Source organism: Gracilinanus agilis, chromosome 5 (genome assembly GCF_016433145.1).
Source record: "Gracilinanus agilis isolate LMUSP501 chromosome 5, AgileGrace, whole genome shotgun sequence".
NCBI classification, from domain to species: domain Eukaryota; kingdom Metazoa; phylum Chordata; class Mammalia; order Didelphimorphia; family Didelphidae; genus Gracilinanus; species Gracilinanus agilis.
In genome coordinates this window covers 44,573,111-44,589,388 of record NC_058134.1, presented here as the reverse complement: position 1 = coordinate 44,589,388, position 16,278 = coordinate 44,573,111, and the positions used below count along the sequence as shown (strand labels likewise).

Sequence of the window (16,278 nt, the reverse complement as noted above, 5' to 3'; positions counted from 1 at the left end):
GATTTGGCCAGGGTCACAAGTTTAGGAAGTATATGAAGCAGAATTTAAACTGAAGTCTTCCTGACTCCAGGCCAGGCTCTTTATCCAGGGTGCCACCTAGCTGCCTATTCATTACTGAGTTTCCTGTGTGTGTTTTTAAAAAAATAGAGCAGCTGCATTATAAATGGCCTTTATAATAATAAAAACTTACTTTACAGGCAGGACCATCAAGGTGAGAGGACTATAAAGAAGTCTGTTAGCTACTCTGGAAAACCAAAGTAGATACTCTTCACTGTCACAAGAAGAGCTATTTTTCTGCTATTCAGAAAGAAAAGGAATGTGACATTGCTTCAAATGTATGACTTTTTAACTTTAACCACCTATGAAGAGGTCATGAGAAAAACCAACCTCATTATGCACATATGCCTCTAAAATAAGACCCACAAAGGTTGTATATATAAGGCCCTTAATAAATAATGACTGAACTGAGTTAAACTGCCTCTCAGAGATAGCTGATTCATTTTCATATGTCGAATCTGGATTACCTGGTGACATAGCCATACCTGCAGTGATGGGCTCTGTCAGGTTTGATACTACAGCACTTTGGACACTTGTATACGACTTGCCCTGGTTTCAACTGTAAACTTTCGATGAATTCTTTTGTGGCATTTCCTTTGGGCACTGCACCCTATGAACAGAAAAAAAAAAAGTCAGAAATAGTACTTTGGAAAAAAGTTCCAGTAGATTAAATGTGATTACAGAAGGTGTTTTCAAGGGCATCTGTAAATATATAAAGAATAATTATGTTCATAAAATACAAAATAACACAAAGTTGTTAAATTCTATGGAAGTTGAGCAAAATAATGTTGCAGAGGAATGAAGTGGGGAGACCAATTAGAAAGCTTCAGGTGAAAGGTGATGAGATCCAAAGTTATGAATACAGATAAGTGAGTGGATGTGGGAGAAGTTATGGAGATAAAAAATGGCAAAATTTGGGAACTGCTTAGATATGTTGTTTAAGGAGGGATGAGGACTTAAGGATAGCACCAAAGTTTGAACTTGGAGACCAGAAGGTCCTTTACTGATGGTAGCTGAGAGTGATAAAGACCAGGTATAAAAATGACAGTTGTGACACTACACCAAGACGAACTCCTAATGAAGTCAGAAAGCCAGGCAGCTCTACATAAGCATATATACTTGGAGCATGCCATGGATTTTTCTCTTTGTATAGATCCTGTTTGTACATCATTCTTTTCATATAGTCTCTCAGCCAACTGAGAGCTCCTTGAGAGCAAGGACTGTCTTTTTTGCCCTTGTTTGTAACTCTAACCATTAGCACAGTGTCTGGCATATAGCAAGTATTTAAATAATGCTTGCTGATTTGACTTGAAGCTATAATGGGACAAAAGAAAACTAAAAATGATGACACCAAGAAAGGTATCAAATAATACATTTCAAGTTTAGTTTAAAAGTTGCTCTAAAAATGCTGTGCTTAAAGGGTGCTTAATGCTTTTTGTATTTTGCAAAATGTAAAATGGTGTCAAATTTGCAGCCTCCAAAGGCCCCACAAAATTCCTGATGGCCTGACCCAATTACAAATGTACTAGGGAAATGTTTAATAAAATAAAAATATTATATTTTATTAATTTGAGTTTTTCGAAGTCAGTATGTTGCTCACAGGGATACCTTTCCATTTGAATTTTACAACACAAATGTAAAGTCTTACATAAATGAAACTTGCTATTTTCTGTCACGCAAAGCACCCATATTTCCTTTTTGATGATATGACTGACCAATCCATCTCCTATCACCTACTAACAACTGATTATAACAGCAGGAAAAAGTTATTAATAGAAAGGAAAAACAGCCATAAGTACACCTGAGTCACATTTAACTGGATAACAAAGTCACAGTCCCATCCACATAGATAACTTATTCTACTCCCTCTTCCAGATCTGTTGACTTATTTTTTTTTATCCCCCATTTCATTTGGCTAAAAGTGATTTAGAAATACTCAAGTTTTGAAAGCTTTGCTTTCTATGCTCTGGTTATTCTGGTCTTTCTGAGGGTATTAGAGAAAATGATGGAGGTTGAACATATACATACCAACCTCACCAGTTTTTTTCTTCAAGGATCTGAAATGTTCCAGGAATCTGGTTTTTAAAATCAATTGCCTGGGATATGCAACAGTGAAAACAGCACTAGATCTGGAGTGAGAAGTCCTAAGTTTGAAGACTTTTCCTATTTACTAGCTGCGTGATGCTGGGCAAATCCCTTAACTTATAGAGGCATTTGTTTTTTCAAGAGTGACATGAATGTTTGAAATGAAGGCTAGAAACCTTTTAAGCCCTGCCTGGCTCTAAATCTTAGAACCTGACAAACATATATAATCCTTACCTTTCCTGCCAACCAGAAAACTGACAAAAACTTAAAAAAGTTTTCAATAAAAACTACTTATAGATTTTAGGAGGCAGGGGAGTGCTTCCTGTCCTTCTGTTCCATTACTTGATTTCCTTTGCATCTGGGAACACATGGAGCTACCACTCAGCCAAGGAAATGCCTTAGCTTGTGGGAAAGAACAAACCAAAAGCCTTTAGCAGAAGAAAAATTCATTTTAAGGCAGTCTTTTCAAAAATAAGTTTTTTTCCTCAAAGGGTCAGTTCTGAGATTTCAAAGTTTCTAGAACATTATAACTAGACTTCTTATAGAGAAATTGCCTTACAAATCCAATTCAATAGAAATGCCTCCTCATAATGATAAACTATATTTTACCAGTGATGGCCAAACTACAGCCTGCGGGCCAGATGCAGCCCCCTGAAAAGTTCTATCCTGCTGCACAACATTATTCCTAATCTGACAAATACAATGAGTAGGATACAATACAATGAAATTTCGAAAGAGTTGCCTTGGAAACAGACTGACAGATGAGCATTTCCTTTCCTTTGGCCCCCTCTTTAACAATCTCATCCATACAGAGCTTTTCTTAGATACCAGTGGAGCTGGTATTGCCAATATTATCACCCTTGCTTTTCAAGTAAGTACAGTGAAAGACAGAAAAGTAGAATGGCTTGCTGGAAGCCACAGGGCCAGAACTGCTAGAGGACTCTAAGTCCATCATTTACTCTACAACCCTCTCTAGGTTACACTAGGTCTGTGTTGGTATAGGCATGGCATGCATGCCCTAGTGGCATGGAGGGGATTCTCCACTAGCCCTGAGAACATTTTTTTGCATGCCCTGCCCTTCTGTATAGCAGCCCAATGTGAGCACGTCTTCTTCTGCTCTCTGGGGTAATGGGGGTGGTGCCCTTTCATTGGGGGCTTGAAGGTGCAATTTGGGCATGTGATCTTTAAAAGGTTTGCTAATGCTACATTAGGAGCTTTACATCCACACCACAAAAGAAGAATCAGAAAAGACAATAATTGTGCTTCTGCATTAGAGGCTAGGTGGGTCAACAATTAGTGCATGCTGGGCCTGGTGTCAACAAGATGTGAATTCAAATCTAAGCTGACAAATTCTTTGTGACTCTGGGCAAGTTTCTTAATCTGTTTGCCTCACTTTCCTCAACCATAAAAGGAAAATAATCATAGAATTTACCTCCCAGGGTTGTCAGTTGGATCGAATGAGATAATAATTATAAAGTGTTGTGAGGAGGATTACTTAGTTATTAGGTATAATAACTAAGTAATCCTCTTCACAACAAAAGAGCTTAGTATAGTGGCTGGCATATAGTAGGCACTTAGTATTTTGTTTCCTTCCTTCCTTTCCTATTAAACCAGTTTATTATTCCATTAAAATATTTGATAAATCTTCCTTTCTATCTTAATCCAACTTATTATACCATGAAAGAATTTGATATAGTACAAAATGTAAAATCCAACAACTATGCTTCTAAAATGAAGCTTTTAATTTACTAAGGGTCTATAATCAATCAAAATATAAGATTTTAAAGCAATAATTAAATTTTGTTTATACTTACCAACAGAAAGGTCATTCATGAATCTCCTTGTCTTAACACTCTTATATGCCTAATACTAATACAAAGGGTCATTAAATCCTAGAATAGATCCAGAGCTTGATGGAACCTTAATGGTCATTTAGTTCTTGTCTTCAGATAAAGAGACTGAGGCCCAGAGAAGAAACCTTATCTAAGATCACACAGGAAATAAATGTGATGGTCAGGATTAAATTCCTGTGATTCTTGTTCTTTCCATTATCTCACCTCCTTGCCTAATATGATTGAAACTCCTTTTTAGAGCCTTTAAAAACTTTTAGAGAAGAGAAAGAGAAGAGGCATCTTTTGCTCAGATGCTACAATATTGTGTGCTTACCAGCAGTTACATCTCTGCAATTATGTAATAACTGAAACAGATTCAAACTGGGGGAGGGGACTTGAAAGGATTCCAACATGATTATAGCTATAGTTTCTGCATAGCAAAATGGTAAAGAGTACTATGATTTAAAATTCCCTTTAATTTCCACAGAAGCAGAAATCTGAGGTCTTTAAAAGTTGTTTCAGGGTACTAGACTGTAATCAAACCTGTGTCAGGTATACATGCATCTACCTGCCTTGCCAGTGACAGACTCCTTCCTTTCATCAGGGACCTACCAGGCCAATATCATTATCAGTAGCCACTGGAAGCCAGAGGGAATTTCTGTCTATAAACAGACAGCTGGACTCCTACCTTGGTGGTTTGTATTAATTAAGCAAAGTAGAGTTCTGGATGTATGCATCCATTTTTGCATTATACCACAATTAATTTTCTTCCTAAAAGATTCAACTTATGAATATGAAGTACAACTAAACAAAGTCTAACATACTTACTGAAATCAACAAAAAAGTGACCACTCTTTGTGAGGCACTGGAGACACAAAGATAAAGTCAGCCTGGGGTTCTCTGGTCTAGAATGCTTTTCTCCACAATTGTCAGGTAGCATGGCATTGTGGAGAGAAGCTGGTTTCAGAGTTGGCATTGGGTTCAAGTCTTGCGTCTAGCACATCCTGCCTATGTAGTCACAGACAGTCACTGAGTGTAAGAAATAGACAGGTTTGCCAGGATGCATTCCTGGTGGGAGTTTATATGCTGAAATTCCACAATGGCCATGACAGACATAGCGGGCCTCATCGTTGGCCTTCTGGAATTGTGGTTGATCCTTCTGCTGATTAGAGCTCCTAAGTCTTTGAAAGTTGTTTATCTTTATGAAGTCGTCATCGTGTAAACTGGTCTCCTGGAATCCCTCATTACACTCTGCATCTCTTCACACAGAGCTTCCCATATTTCTCTGAAACCATCTTTTCCTCAAACGCCTTTCATCATTTTTTTAAGCACAAGTTTTTTTAAAAAATTATGTAATTTGTTCATTCAATGAGCATTTCTTTAAATTTCCAATTCTTTGCCATTGCAAAAAAGAGCTGGCATAAATACTTTCTGTGTATCTTTTGTTTTATTTAGGATTAATTCTTCTTTTAACATACTCTCCTTTTCTCATTTCCCCTTCTTTTCCCTCTTTTCCTTGTTTAATGAAATATATTTCTGTACCTAATTGTGGTGTGTGTTTGGGGTATATGGTGTTCCCTCTTGGCAGTTCAACTGAATGTGGTTCAAATGTCACTCCCTCCCACTTCTTATTTGTACAGGCTACTACTTGAACACCCTGATTGTGTGAGATGATTTCTCCTACCCTTCCTCTCACTTTCCTTGACTAGCATATTGCCTCTTCCTTTCCATTCTTCCTTTAAAATTATCAACATATGACAGAACTATTCCCAGGCCTTATGTCTAACTACCTCCCTCAGTGACCCCTGATAAAAACCAAAGGAGTCACAAGTACCTAATTAGCATATTAGAATCTAAATAGTTTACCCTCCTTTAATCTTTTATGAATGTTTAATCATGACTTCTTCATTAAGTTTCTACTGACTTCTCTGTTTGCATTTCAAAGTTTTTATAAATACTGATTTTTTCATCAGGAATGCTAGAAAGTCCTATAATTCCTTAAAGGTTGGTTTCTTCCCCTCCTGTAGGATTATATTCAGTTTTGCTGGGTAGTTATTCTTCGTTGCAAGTCTATATCCTTTGCCTTCTGGAATATTATAATCTGAGACCTATTCTTATTTTTTTAATTCTCTTTTTAGCATTCATTTAAAAATTTTGAGCTCTAAATTTTCTCCTTCCTCACTTCTCTTCCACCCATTATGGAAGCAAGTATTAGGTTAATCAACTGTACAATGAAATTATGCAAAACATACTTCCACATTAGCCATGTTACAAAAAAAGAGCAATAAAAATAAATTTTAAAAATTGTCCTTCAATCTGCAACTCAGGTTCCGTCAGTTCTTTCTCTGGAGCTGGAAAGCATTTTTCATCATAAGTCTTTCAGAATTGTCTTGGATCACTGTATTGCTCAGACTAGCTAAGTCATTCACAATGATCATCATAAAATATTGCTGTTACCCTATAGACTCTTATCCTGTCTGCTCACTTTATTTTGAATTAGTTCACGTATGTCTTTCCTTCTGAAAGCATTCTGCTCATTTCTTATAACACAATAGTATTCCATTACAATTACATAATAGAACTTTTTCAGTCATTCTCCAATTAATGGGCATCCCCTCAATATCTATTTCTTTGCCATCACAAAAAGAGCTGCTACAAATATTGATGTACAAAAATTGGTTCTTTATCCTTTTCCTTCATCTCTTTGGCATATAGACCTCGTAGTGGTATTGCTAGGGCAAACAGGTGGCACAGTGTATAAGAGTATGGGGCCTGTTGTCAGGAAGACATAAATTCAAATAATCACTAGCTACATGACCAAGGGCAAGTAACTTAACCTTCTTTGCCTCTGTTTCCTCATCTAAAAAATGAGCTAGAGAAGAAAATGGCAAACCATTCTAGTATCTTTGCCAAGAAAAGCCTCAAAATGGGTCACAAAGAGTTAAGACATGACTAAAAATGACCAAACAACTAGTGGTATTACTGAGTCCAAAGATATACACAGTTTTATAGCCCTTTGGGCATAGTTACAAATTGCCCTCCAGAATAGTTGAATTGGCTTGCAACTCTACCAACTAAGCATTATTCTTCTTAAAGTGGTGGCCCCTACATTATGAGTGATCTTGATTGTGATTCTGTAGTACTTGTATTCTTTCTTTTTGCCTGGTTGCAGTATGTTTTCCTTTGACCTGGAAATTCTGGATTTGGTCTAGAATGTTTTATTAATGAAGAAACTCTTTCAGGCAGTTATTGGTGGATTATTTGTTTTTTTTCTCCTTCACTCTCTGGTTCTAGGCAGTTTTTTTTTCCCCCAAGAGTTTTTGAAATATGATGTCTAGAGGTTCTTGTTTTGGGTCATAGCTTTCAGATATTCCAATGATTCTTAAATGCTCTCTCCTTTTTCTGTTTTTCAGAAGTTTTCAGCTGTTTTTGCCATCAAATACCTTCTATTTTTTTTTTATATTTTCGTTTTATTATTTCCTGTTGTTTCACAGAGCCCTTAGCTCCCATTTTGCTCATTCTAATTTTCAGAGCTCGTTATTCCAGTCTTTCTGGCTTCAGGATCTGTTCTCTTCTGGAGGGAATGTATGGCTGGGTCCTGTTGATGTTGATTTTTGAAAAAAATGATGATGACATTTCATCTTCAGGACAGCTCAGGCTGGGCACAGGAATGCTTTCTCTTTTCAAAACTTTCTCAAGGTGGTCTGATCATTGCTGCCCTCTCTGCTCTTTCCTGGTATCTGTCTGTCTGTCTCTAATACATCACACTACTTCATCCTACCCTTAGGTTTATCAGCAAACACTGGGCCTGAAGTCCTGAATACCCAAGTTCAAATTTGGTTGCAGTGACTTGCTAGCTGTGTGACTATGGGCAAGTTACTTAATCTCTATTTGCCTCAGTTTCCTCAACAGTAAAGCAGAGATAATAAAAACATCTGCCTCCAAGGGTTGTTGTGAATATCAAAAGAGATAACATTGGTAAAAAGTTTAGCACAGTATCTGGCACATAGTAGGATCTATATAAATGTTTGTTCCCTTCTCTTTGAAGTTCTGTCTATAAATAAATATTTGCTAAATTATCTTTTTTATTTACTCTATTCCTTAGATTTATCCAATGCAATGTATATCAGAAAGTGAATTTACTTTATAATGGAAGGAAGACCTATTCTTAGGCCAAAAAATTACTTAGGATCCTGGAATCAGGAAAAAGCTTACTAACACCAAAAAAGGACATTTAACCTAATATGGGGGACTACACAAGAGGTTGCAGAGATTCATATAATAAAAGCTGACAATATCTTCTATCATCATGTGCTCCTTACAACAATTTGGTAAAATAGGAGACTACTCTGGGTAATGATTTGGAAGGTCCATCTCAGAAATCCTAGGAAACAGTATCAACAGTACTGAGCAGTTTAGCACTTAACTCTTCAATGCTTATTAGTTTATTTCCCCAAATGGATTATAAATGACTTGGGACTGTGTCTTACGTTTCTTTCATCTCCTTCTGAGTGACTAGCAGCACTGGGTACATAGCAAACCCTTTTTAAAAATAAACTTCTTAATCAATTCCTTAGCTCAATCTAAGTAGAGGAATAGATTTACTTAAGTAAATGGTGCTGGCTGAGAGTAACAGAAGGATTGAATAGTAAAACAAAACCAAAGTAAAAAAACAAAAAACAAAGTAAAAGCTGATCTTTCCATTGAAAGAGACTATTTTTACTTTGAGGGAGCCAAATCAACTAGAAAAACCAAGATAATGCTCTATAGAACAATGTGTCAAACTCAAGTAGAAATGGGGTCACTAAATGGTACATAAGCAAGCCTGTGGGCCACACGTTCACTTAGAAAAACCACATTCCTTTTAAACATAATATATCAATGCATTAAAATGATAGAAACTACATTTTAAACTGTTTCTGGGCAGCATTCGGGAGCATGGTATATGGCATATTTGACATCTTTGTTTAGGATATCCATGTAGGAAGGGTTCCTGAGATACCTTTCTTTATCTCAAGGTGCTATTCACAGAATGGGATTCAAAGCTTGAAACTAACAAAGGAGGGGCATGGAAAATAAGAATATTTTGTAGATGAATTAAATTGACATGGTTGGAAAAGGAAATGTGAAAAAAATCTAAAGCTTTTTTAAAATCCAGTTTCTGAGAATTTATTAGAGAAGTAACTGTTCAGGAAAATGGAAAGCTAGAGTACTACTTAGTACTGCTTTTTAGGTAAAGGAATAGAGATGATTTAATTACCTAGAAATGTCAGAAGGTTTTGGATTCCTTATTGATTACATTATTTTTTAATTCTCCCCTTCCCTACTGGCTTTTAGGGCCCACAGTAAAAATCTTGCACCTAGTTCCACAGTTTCCTCAATTGGAGATGAACTCCTCTGCATGTCTTTCCATGCCATTTTGTGGGGCATCCACCTGTTTATCCAATACATTTCTATATCAAACAGATGTTTCATCTCTCAGGTCTGCTTTTTTTATGAGTCATTTTCCCCTTTCATTCTTTTTAAAGGCTTATCTTGCCCTATTTGCTGCTACACTAATAAATGATGATTCAACTAGTTCAAAACCTGGCATGACTATAGTATTCTTCTTGTTAAACTTAGGTTGATTGTGTTAAACTTACTATTAGCAAACTAAAAGTTTAGAATGATCACTAATAGCTTGGTTGAAGAAAGTGCTGTTGTCAATGTTATTGCATTTGCTTTATTGTGTCTGTGTTTGTGTGAGTGTGTTTCAAATGTATGTATCTGTTGCACCCAATCTTCCCCTCAAACCTTGACTTTCTAAAAATTGTTTATTTATTTATTTTAAAGTATTTTCCCGTGGTTACATGATTCATGTTCTTTCCCTCCCCTCTTCCCTCACTCCTCCCAGAGCAGACAAGCAATTGTACTGGGTTATACAGGTATTATCACTCAATCCCTATTTCCATATTCCCCTTTTGATTCTGCTCTATTCCCTTTCACTCCATTCCTCCTCACCAGTGTTTTGCTTTTTATCGCCCCTTCCACTTTCTCCTCCCTCCAATTACCTCTCCCTTCCCTTATCTTATTCCCCTTCTACTTCTCTATAAGGTAAGATATAATTCTATACCCCAATGAGTATATTTGTTTTTCCCTCTCTGAACCCATTATGAGTAAAGTTCAAACATTGCCCATCACCAATCTTATATCCTCTCCTCCCCATAATGATTTTTCATGCTTCTTTATGTTATATAATTTACCACATTTTCTCTCCTTTCCCTTTTCTCTCAGTGCAATCCTTTTTCACCCCTTGATTTTTTTTTTACTATCATATTATATATCATATCCTAACAGCTTACTTCCCCATCCTTTTTCTAAATATATTCCTTCTATCTGCTCTACTACTAAAGTAATGTTTGAGAATTATAGATATCCTCTTTCCATATAGAAATACAAACATTTTGACCTTAATGAGTCCCTTATATTTTCTTTTTCTCATTTACCTTTTTAGGTTTCTCTTGGGTCTTGTGTTTGGACTTCAAATTTTTTGTTTAGGTCTGGTTTATTCCTCAGGAATGCTTGGAAATCTTCTATCTTATTGAATGTCCATTTTTTCCCCTGAAAGAATATACTCAGTTTTGCTGGATAGGTGACTCTGGGTTGTAAACCTAGATCTTTTGCCTTTCTGAATATCATATTCATCCCTTGACTTTTGTAGTAGATATTTCCCCCACCAAAAAAACTGGGTAGAAGATGAACATTATCTATCAATGCATCAAGTAAAACTGGAGAACTCACCAGAAAAGGATTCACTGCAGTAAAGAACCCATTCGCCATAAGAATAATCATTTTTTAATATACCTATTTGATATGTTTGTATTTTTATAGAAAGAAAATTTTAGTTGTTTTCCAAGTAGCCACTCTAATACTTCCATCCCTTTCTTGTCCTCTTATAATGAAAGGCATTTGTAGGAAGCTGGCCAGGGTGGTGTACAGGGTGGGAGGTAGGGAACAGAGAGAGAGAAAGAAAGATAGGCATTCAGAGTTACTACTGCTAGGTAGGATGCACATTTCACTCTTACGAGCCTATTTGTACTTAGGATATTTATTCAAATAATCATTTCATATTTTCTGTAATTTGGAAAAAATCACTGTGTACTTATGTCCTTCCTTTCCTTATAAAGATCATCCCAATTCCTTTAAACATACAATACAGTATTACAGAACAGTGGCATACTGGAGTGAAACACCTCAGAGCCTGGTGGAGGCCTTTCATGCCAGAAATGCTGATATTCTAATTGATCTGTGGTGAAGATAACTTTTCCTCAGGATATAAACAAAATTAACCTGCTATTATAGAAAGCATTTACAAAGCAGAGCAAACTTGGTACATAAAATCTAATGTATTTTCCAAAGGGTCTATGGAGAGTAGGCTTAATTCTTTCCCTTTTTTAAAATTAAAAAACAAAACAAAACAAAAAACCCATCCCTGAGAGGCAAAAGTGAAGCCATGGGAGGTCTTTATCAAATAACTTACACTCTGTTTTCATATAAGATTATGAACAGGACAACCACTATTTTAGAATTTAATGGGGGGTGGGGTGCAGAAATAAAATAGCCATTTCCACAGCTTGTAAATGTAGTTAAAACATCATTGTAAAAGCCTTTGTCTTCCCCATAGCTTGATGTAGAGATAGTTGCCAAGAGGTTCCAAAAGCTAAAACATGCTCTTCTGGCTTTTCAGGAAAAGGAGGATGCTCTTCAGAGGCTCAGGGAACCTCAGAGTTTTCCATTTTCAAGCTGGTGGGCCAAACTGGATCCTATCTATTTATCCTTGTGAAGCCAGTTCAAGCCACATCTGCTCTGGCGTTTCCTTAAAGACTCTTATGGCAATTTTGCTCTTCTCAGCCTAAGGGAAATGTCTATGTGCTAAAAGATGCTTGCTACTATCATGAAGAATGTTCTGTACCAGATCCAAATGGCAAAGGGATTCCCTGAGGATGGTGAGATTCTCCAGAAGTTCCTAGTGGCAGAAGTTACTGCACTGATTGCATGAAGTCCCGGAACACTAGTCAACAAATTCTAGTCTGTGGGCTGTATTTTTGTTGTGCTTTTTTTTTTTTTAAACCCTAAGCAAAGGATAGTTTTTTTTTTTTTTTAAACCCTTACCTTCACTGTGTTTTGGTTTTAAGGCAGAAGAGTGGTAAGGACTAGGCAATGGGGATTAAGTGACTTGCCCAGAGTCACATAGCTAGAAGTGTTTGAGGCCAGATTTGAGCCCAGTACCTCTCATCTCTGGGATTGATTCTCAATCCACTGAGCCACCCAGCTGCCCCCTTCCCTGTACAAGAATAGTTTTTATGTTTGTAAATAGTTTTATTTAAAGGTAGAAACACCATTCTTAGCTCAAAGTCATCTAGGTAATAGGCTATTTGCTGATCCTAGAATACTATAGGGCAGTGATGGTGAACCTTTTAGAGACCAAGTACCCAAAATTCACCCTTATGCCACATGTAAGCCCCACCAATGTCCCCCAGGCAGGGGAAGGAGGAATCATTCCCATTGGGTTGCTGAACAGAAGGATGGGTGATATGAAAAACTGCCTCAAAAGTGGTGGAGAGAGGGAAGGGAGTAGTCCCCTCCTGCACATGTGCCATAGGTTTGCCAACACGGCTACAGGGCCTCCTTGACAAGATCTTTAGCTTCTCAAAAAGAGACTAGTTTAATAATCCATACAGAAAATACTAAATGGATGCACAATGCCAACTGTCCAAATTTTGTATGACATGCAGTTGGATGGCCAGTCCATTGAGTTAAATGTATTAATATGTAGATCTGATAGACAATTGTTGGTCCATAACTGAAAAGAAAAGTAGGCTGCTTTGAATTTAAGAAATTGCTCAGTACTTCTACTGATCCCATGTTGCTTTCTAAGTCAAAAAACTCATTGTTTTAAAATTCCAATATTCTCTTGGGTGTGAAATCCTGGAAAACCACATTTGAAGTCAAAGCTATAGATGACCCAAAGGGCAATGGAAGATGCAAGGAGGTACAAATAGGCTGAGAATTATTTCTATTAATGATCTATGTGCAAGAAGTAATGGAAGAGACATTACTACTGAAATGCTGATCAAGAAAGATACCAGCCAGTCATAGATGGAATGTTGCACTACAATGCATAAAATATGACTTATAGAAAAAGACTCAGGAGAAGGCTCCTAGCACATTGGATATTTCTTCTGTAATAATCTATAATAGGATAGTGACAAAAAAGTTGCAAAAGATGAAGTATGAGTTAGAATTTATAGTAATGGAAAGAATACCTAAATACATGGGAGATTTCAAATTTAAGCCTAAGGTAAAGTAAAATTTCTTAACAATTAAAGGAGCCTGAAAGTAGAATGAGTTATCTCAGGAGGTAGTAGATTCTCTTTAGTTAGAAATCTTCTAGCAAAGGCTGGATGAGCACTTGCTGGGGCTGTTATAAAGGAGTTTTGTTTTTTAGGTATCTGTTGATCTCAGCAATTTTTAAATTCCTAAAATATCATTTCCTGTATCACTCATTTGGCAATCCACTGACAAGTACTTATTAAGTACTTGCAATGTGCCAGCTAATAGGAATTTGCTAGCCATGGGGGCAGAAGAAGACACTGGGTGACCTTTGGTCACCCCACCTGGTACTGATCAGACTTTGGTTTCAACTGTTTTTCAGAAGGGTGTTTTGTATGGCTTTAAACATATTTATTACATTTAATTACTTCACATTTTATTTGCAGATATCTTTTCTCCCAATTAGACTATAAGTTGCTTTAGATCAAGAACTATTTCTATAACTCACTCTTTGGGCTCTGCCTCTTTCTTCCCTATAAACAGTCTTAATTAAGTGCTCTGCATATAACACAACCAAGATCTAAACACTGTGACCTTACTGATATTAGGAACTCTTGGATGAGTAACTCCTATTCCAGCTTGTAGGCAGTACAAAAATAGTTGGCAGTTTAGCAGGTTAACAGGTATAGGTTAGACTCTGCTGACCCATGTCCCAGAGCACTCCAAGTGGCTCAATGCCCTGCCCATAGTCACAAAGCCAGCATGTGTCGGAGGCAGGCCTGGTGCCCAGCTGGGTCTCTGACTTAAAGGCCAGCTCTCTATCTACCCAGTACATCATGCTGCCTCACATAACAAGTGCTTACAAAATGGGTTCCCCTAAGGCGCTGTGCTTGGTCTTCTCTCTTTATCCATTGTTTCTTGGGGATTTCATCCACTCCGTTCCACTCATCTGTAGGCAGATGACTCCTAAGTCTATATGTCTAGCCTGGTCTTGTCCCTTAACATCAATCTCATCTCTCTTTTCATTGGACATCTATACCCAGATGTCCTATCAGCGCCTCCAATTCAACCTGTCCAAAACTGAACTCATCACCTTTTTTAAACTGATCTTCTCCTTAACCTCCTATTTTCGTTGATGCCAATTGGCATCCTTGCAAGTGACCAAACTCTAAAATGTGGAGTCTTACTGTGAGTTTTATATCCTCACCTCCTATATCTTGTCATTTGCCAAGTCTTGTTAGTTTTACTTTAATGCGTCAATCACTGAACACTTAATAAGCATTTATATGCCAAACACTGAGGATACAAAGACATAAAAGTGAAGTCCTCTGCCCTCAATGAGAAGCACATTCTTGAGAGATTAGGACATGTACATATGTAGTTAGCACAAAATAAATATTGGTGGGAAGAGTTCACAACCTAGGGAATGGGAAAAGGTACCACCCTTCCTTAATCTTTCCCATCAGTCTACATGTCCCTACTCATAAAGCTGCAACTCTCTTTTGAAGCCCTCCTCATTTCTTGTTCAGACTACTGAAAGGGCTTCCTCATTAGCCAGTGCTGCTATCCCGTACTTCTCACAGTTGCCAAGCCAATACTGCTAGGGTGCCCATGTGTACCCAACTCATCCCTTTGCTCAAAATCCTTTCATCAGTACTCACTGGCCTTTAGGATAAAGCACACTTCCTGGCCTTCAGTGAATAACCCCTGTTATCTGGCTCTACCATTCCAGCCTTATTTTACATTATTTCTCTTCACACACTTCATGTTTCTAACTGGACATGCGGTTTCTCCCCAAACTTATCCTTCTTCAGTCTTTACCCATTCAAGAGTCATCCTCTTCCAATCAAAATGTGCTCACTCCTCATCTGTGATTGTTAGAACTCTCTTCTTTCAAAGACTTACCACAGTGTCCTTTTTTTATAAAGTCTTGCCTGACCCAGACTCCCTTCATGTAAAATCCTCAGCAAAAAGTAGCATTCTTTCTTTTGTCTCAGCACATTCTAGAAACAATAGCTAGAGTTTACTCAGTGCTTTAACGTTTGCAAAGCATTTTTATATATGTTGCTTCATGTGATCTTCACAACCATGCTGTATAGTAGGGTGCTATTATTATCCCCATTTTACAGAGAAAGAAACTACACACATAGAGATTAAATGATTTGTCCGTGGTGACACATCTAATTAGCTGTCTGAGGCAAGGTCTGAACTCAAGTCTTTCTGATTCCAAATCCAACACTTTAGTCATTCTAGTAGTTAGCTGCCTATTATGTTTATTTGAGTAGATGCCTTATCTCCCCTTAGTATATTATAAGTTCCCTGAAAGTAAAAACTAACAAATATTTTTTGACTGTCTAGAATATCACTGAACCATCAAACAAAACACAACCACATAGAGAAGTTACTTAAGTCATGTTTCTAATATTGCCCATTTTTTAAAGTCAATGAAGAATGTGCTGACAAGTTTTCCTTCCTGTTTTTCTCATTATTGAGGTTGAAATTCAAGATAACTAAATGGAATCATAGGATCATAGAGTTATAGCTAGACTAGATCTGTGAGGTCTTCTAATCTGACCCTTGTATTTTATAAAGAAATAGGGCCTAGGAGTAGCTTATACTTTATGAATTAAACTATATTTGTTACCTATGGCTACTGAGGATCAATGATATGCACTATGAAGGCTTATAAGCTTTGAAGGTCAGAGACTTCACTCTTAAAAACAAATCAAAATAAAATCGAAAGTAAAAGAACTATTGAATTAATAATTAAGACTAGAAGCTGGTATTTTGAAAAAACAGATAAAATAGACAAAGTACTGGTCAATCTAATAAGAAAAAGGAAAGAAGAAAACCAAATTGACAGTATTAAAGATGAAAAGGGAGACCTCACCTCTAATGAAGGGGAAATTAAGACAATCATTAAGAACTATTTCGCCCAATTATATGGCAACAAATATAACAACTTAGGAGATATGGATGAATATTTGCAAAA

At 36.9% G+C, this 16,278-nt stretch overlaps 1 protein-coding gene across 3 annotated transcripts in view; it reads right to left on the bottom strand.

The window, feature by feature from the left end:
* ZDHHC3 (zinc finger DHHC-type palmitoyltransferase 3) overlaps window positions 1-16,278 on the bottom strand; it is a 77,845-nt gene that overhangs the window by 28,889 nt on the left and 32,678 nt on the right. For 2 of the 3 annotated variants that reach the window (XM_044679386.1, XM_044679387.1), the window contains exon 3: window positions 543-667. In XM_044679386.1, coding sequence (XP_044535321.1) covers window positions 543-667 — 125 coding nt within the window. Of the gene's footprint in view, window positions 1-542; window positions 668-6,556; window positions 6,569-16,278 lie in introns of those variants that run through there. The other variant, XM_044679388.1, reaches the window with a different exon arrangement.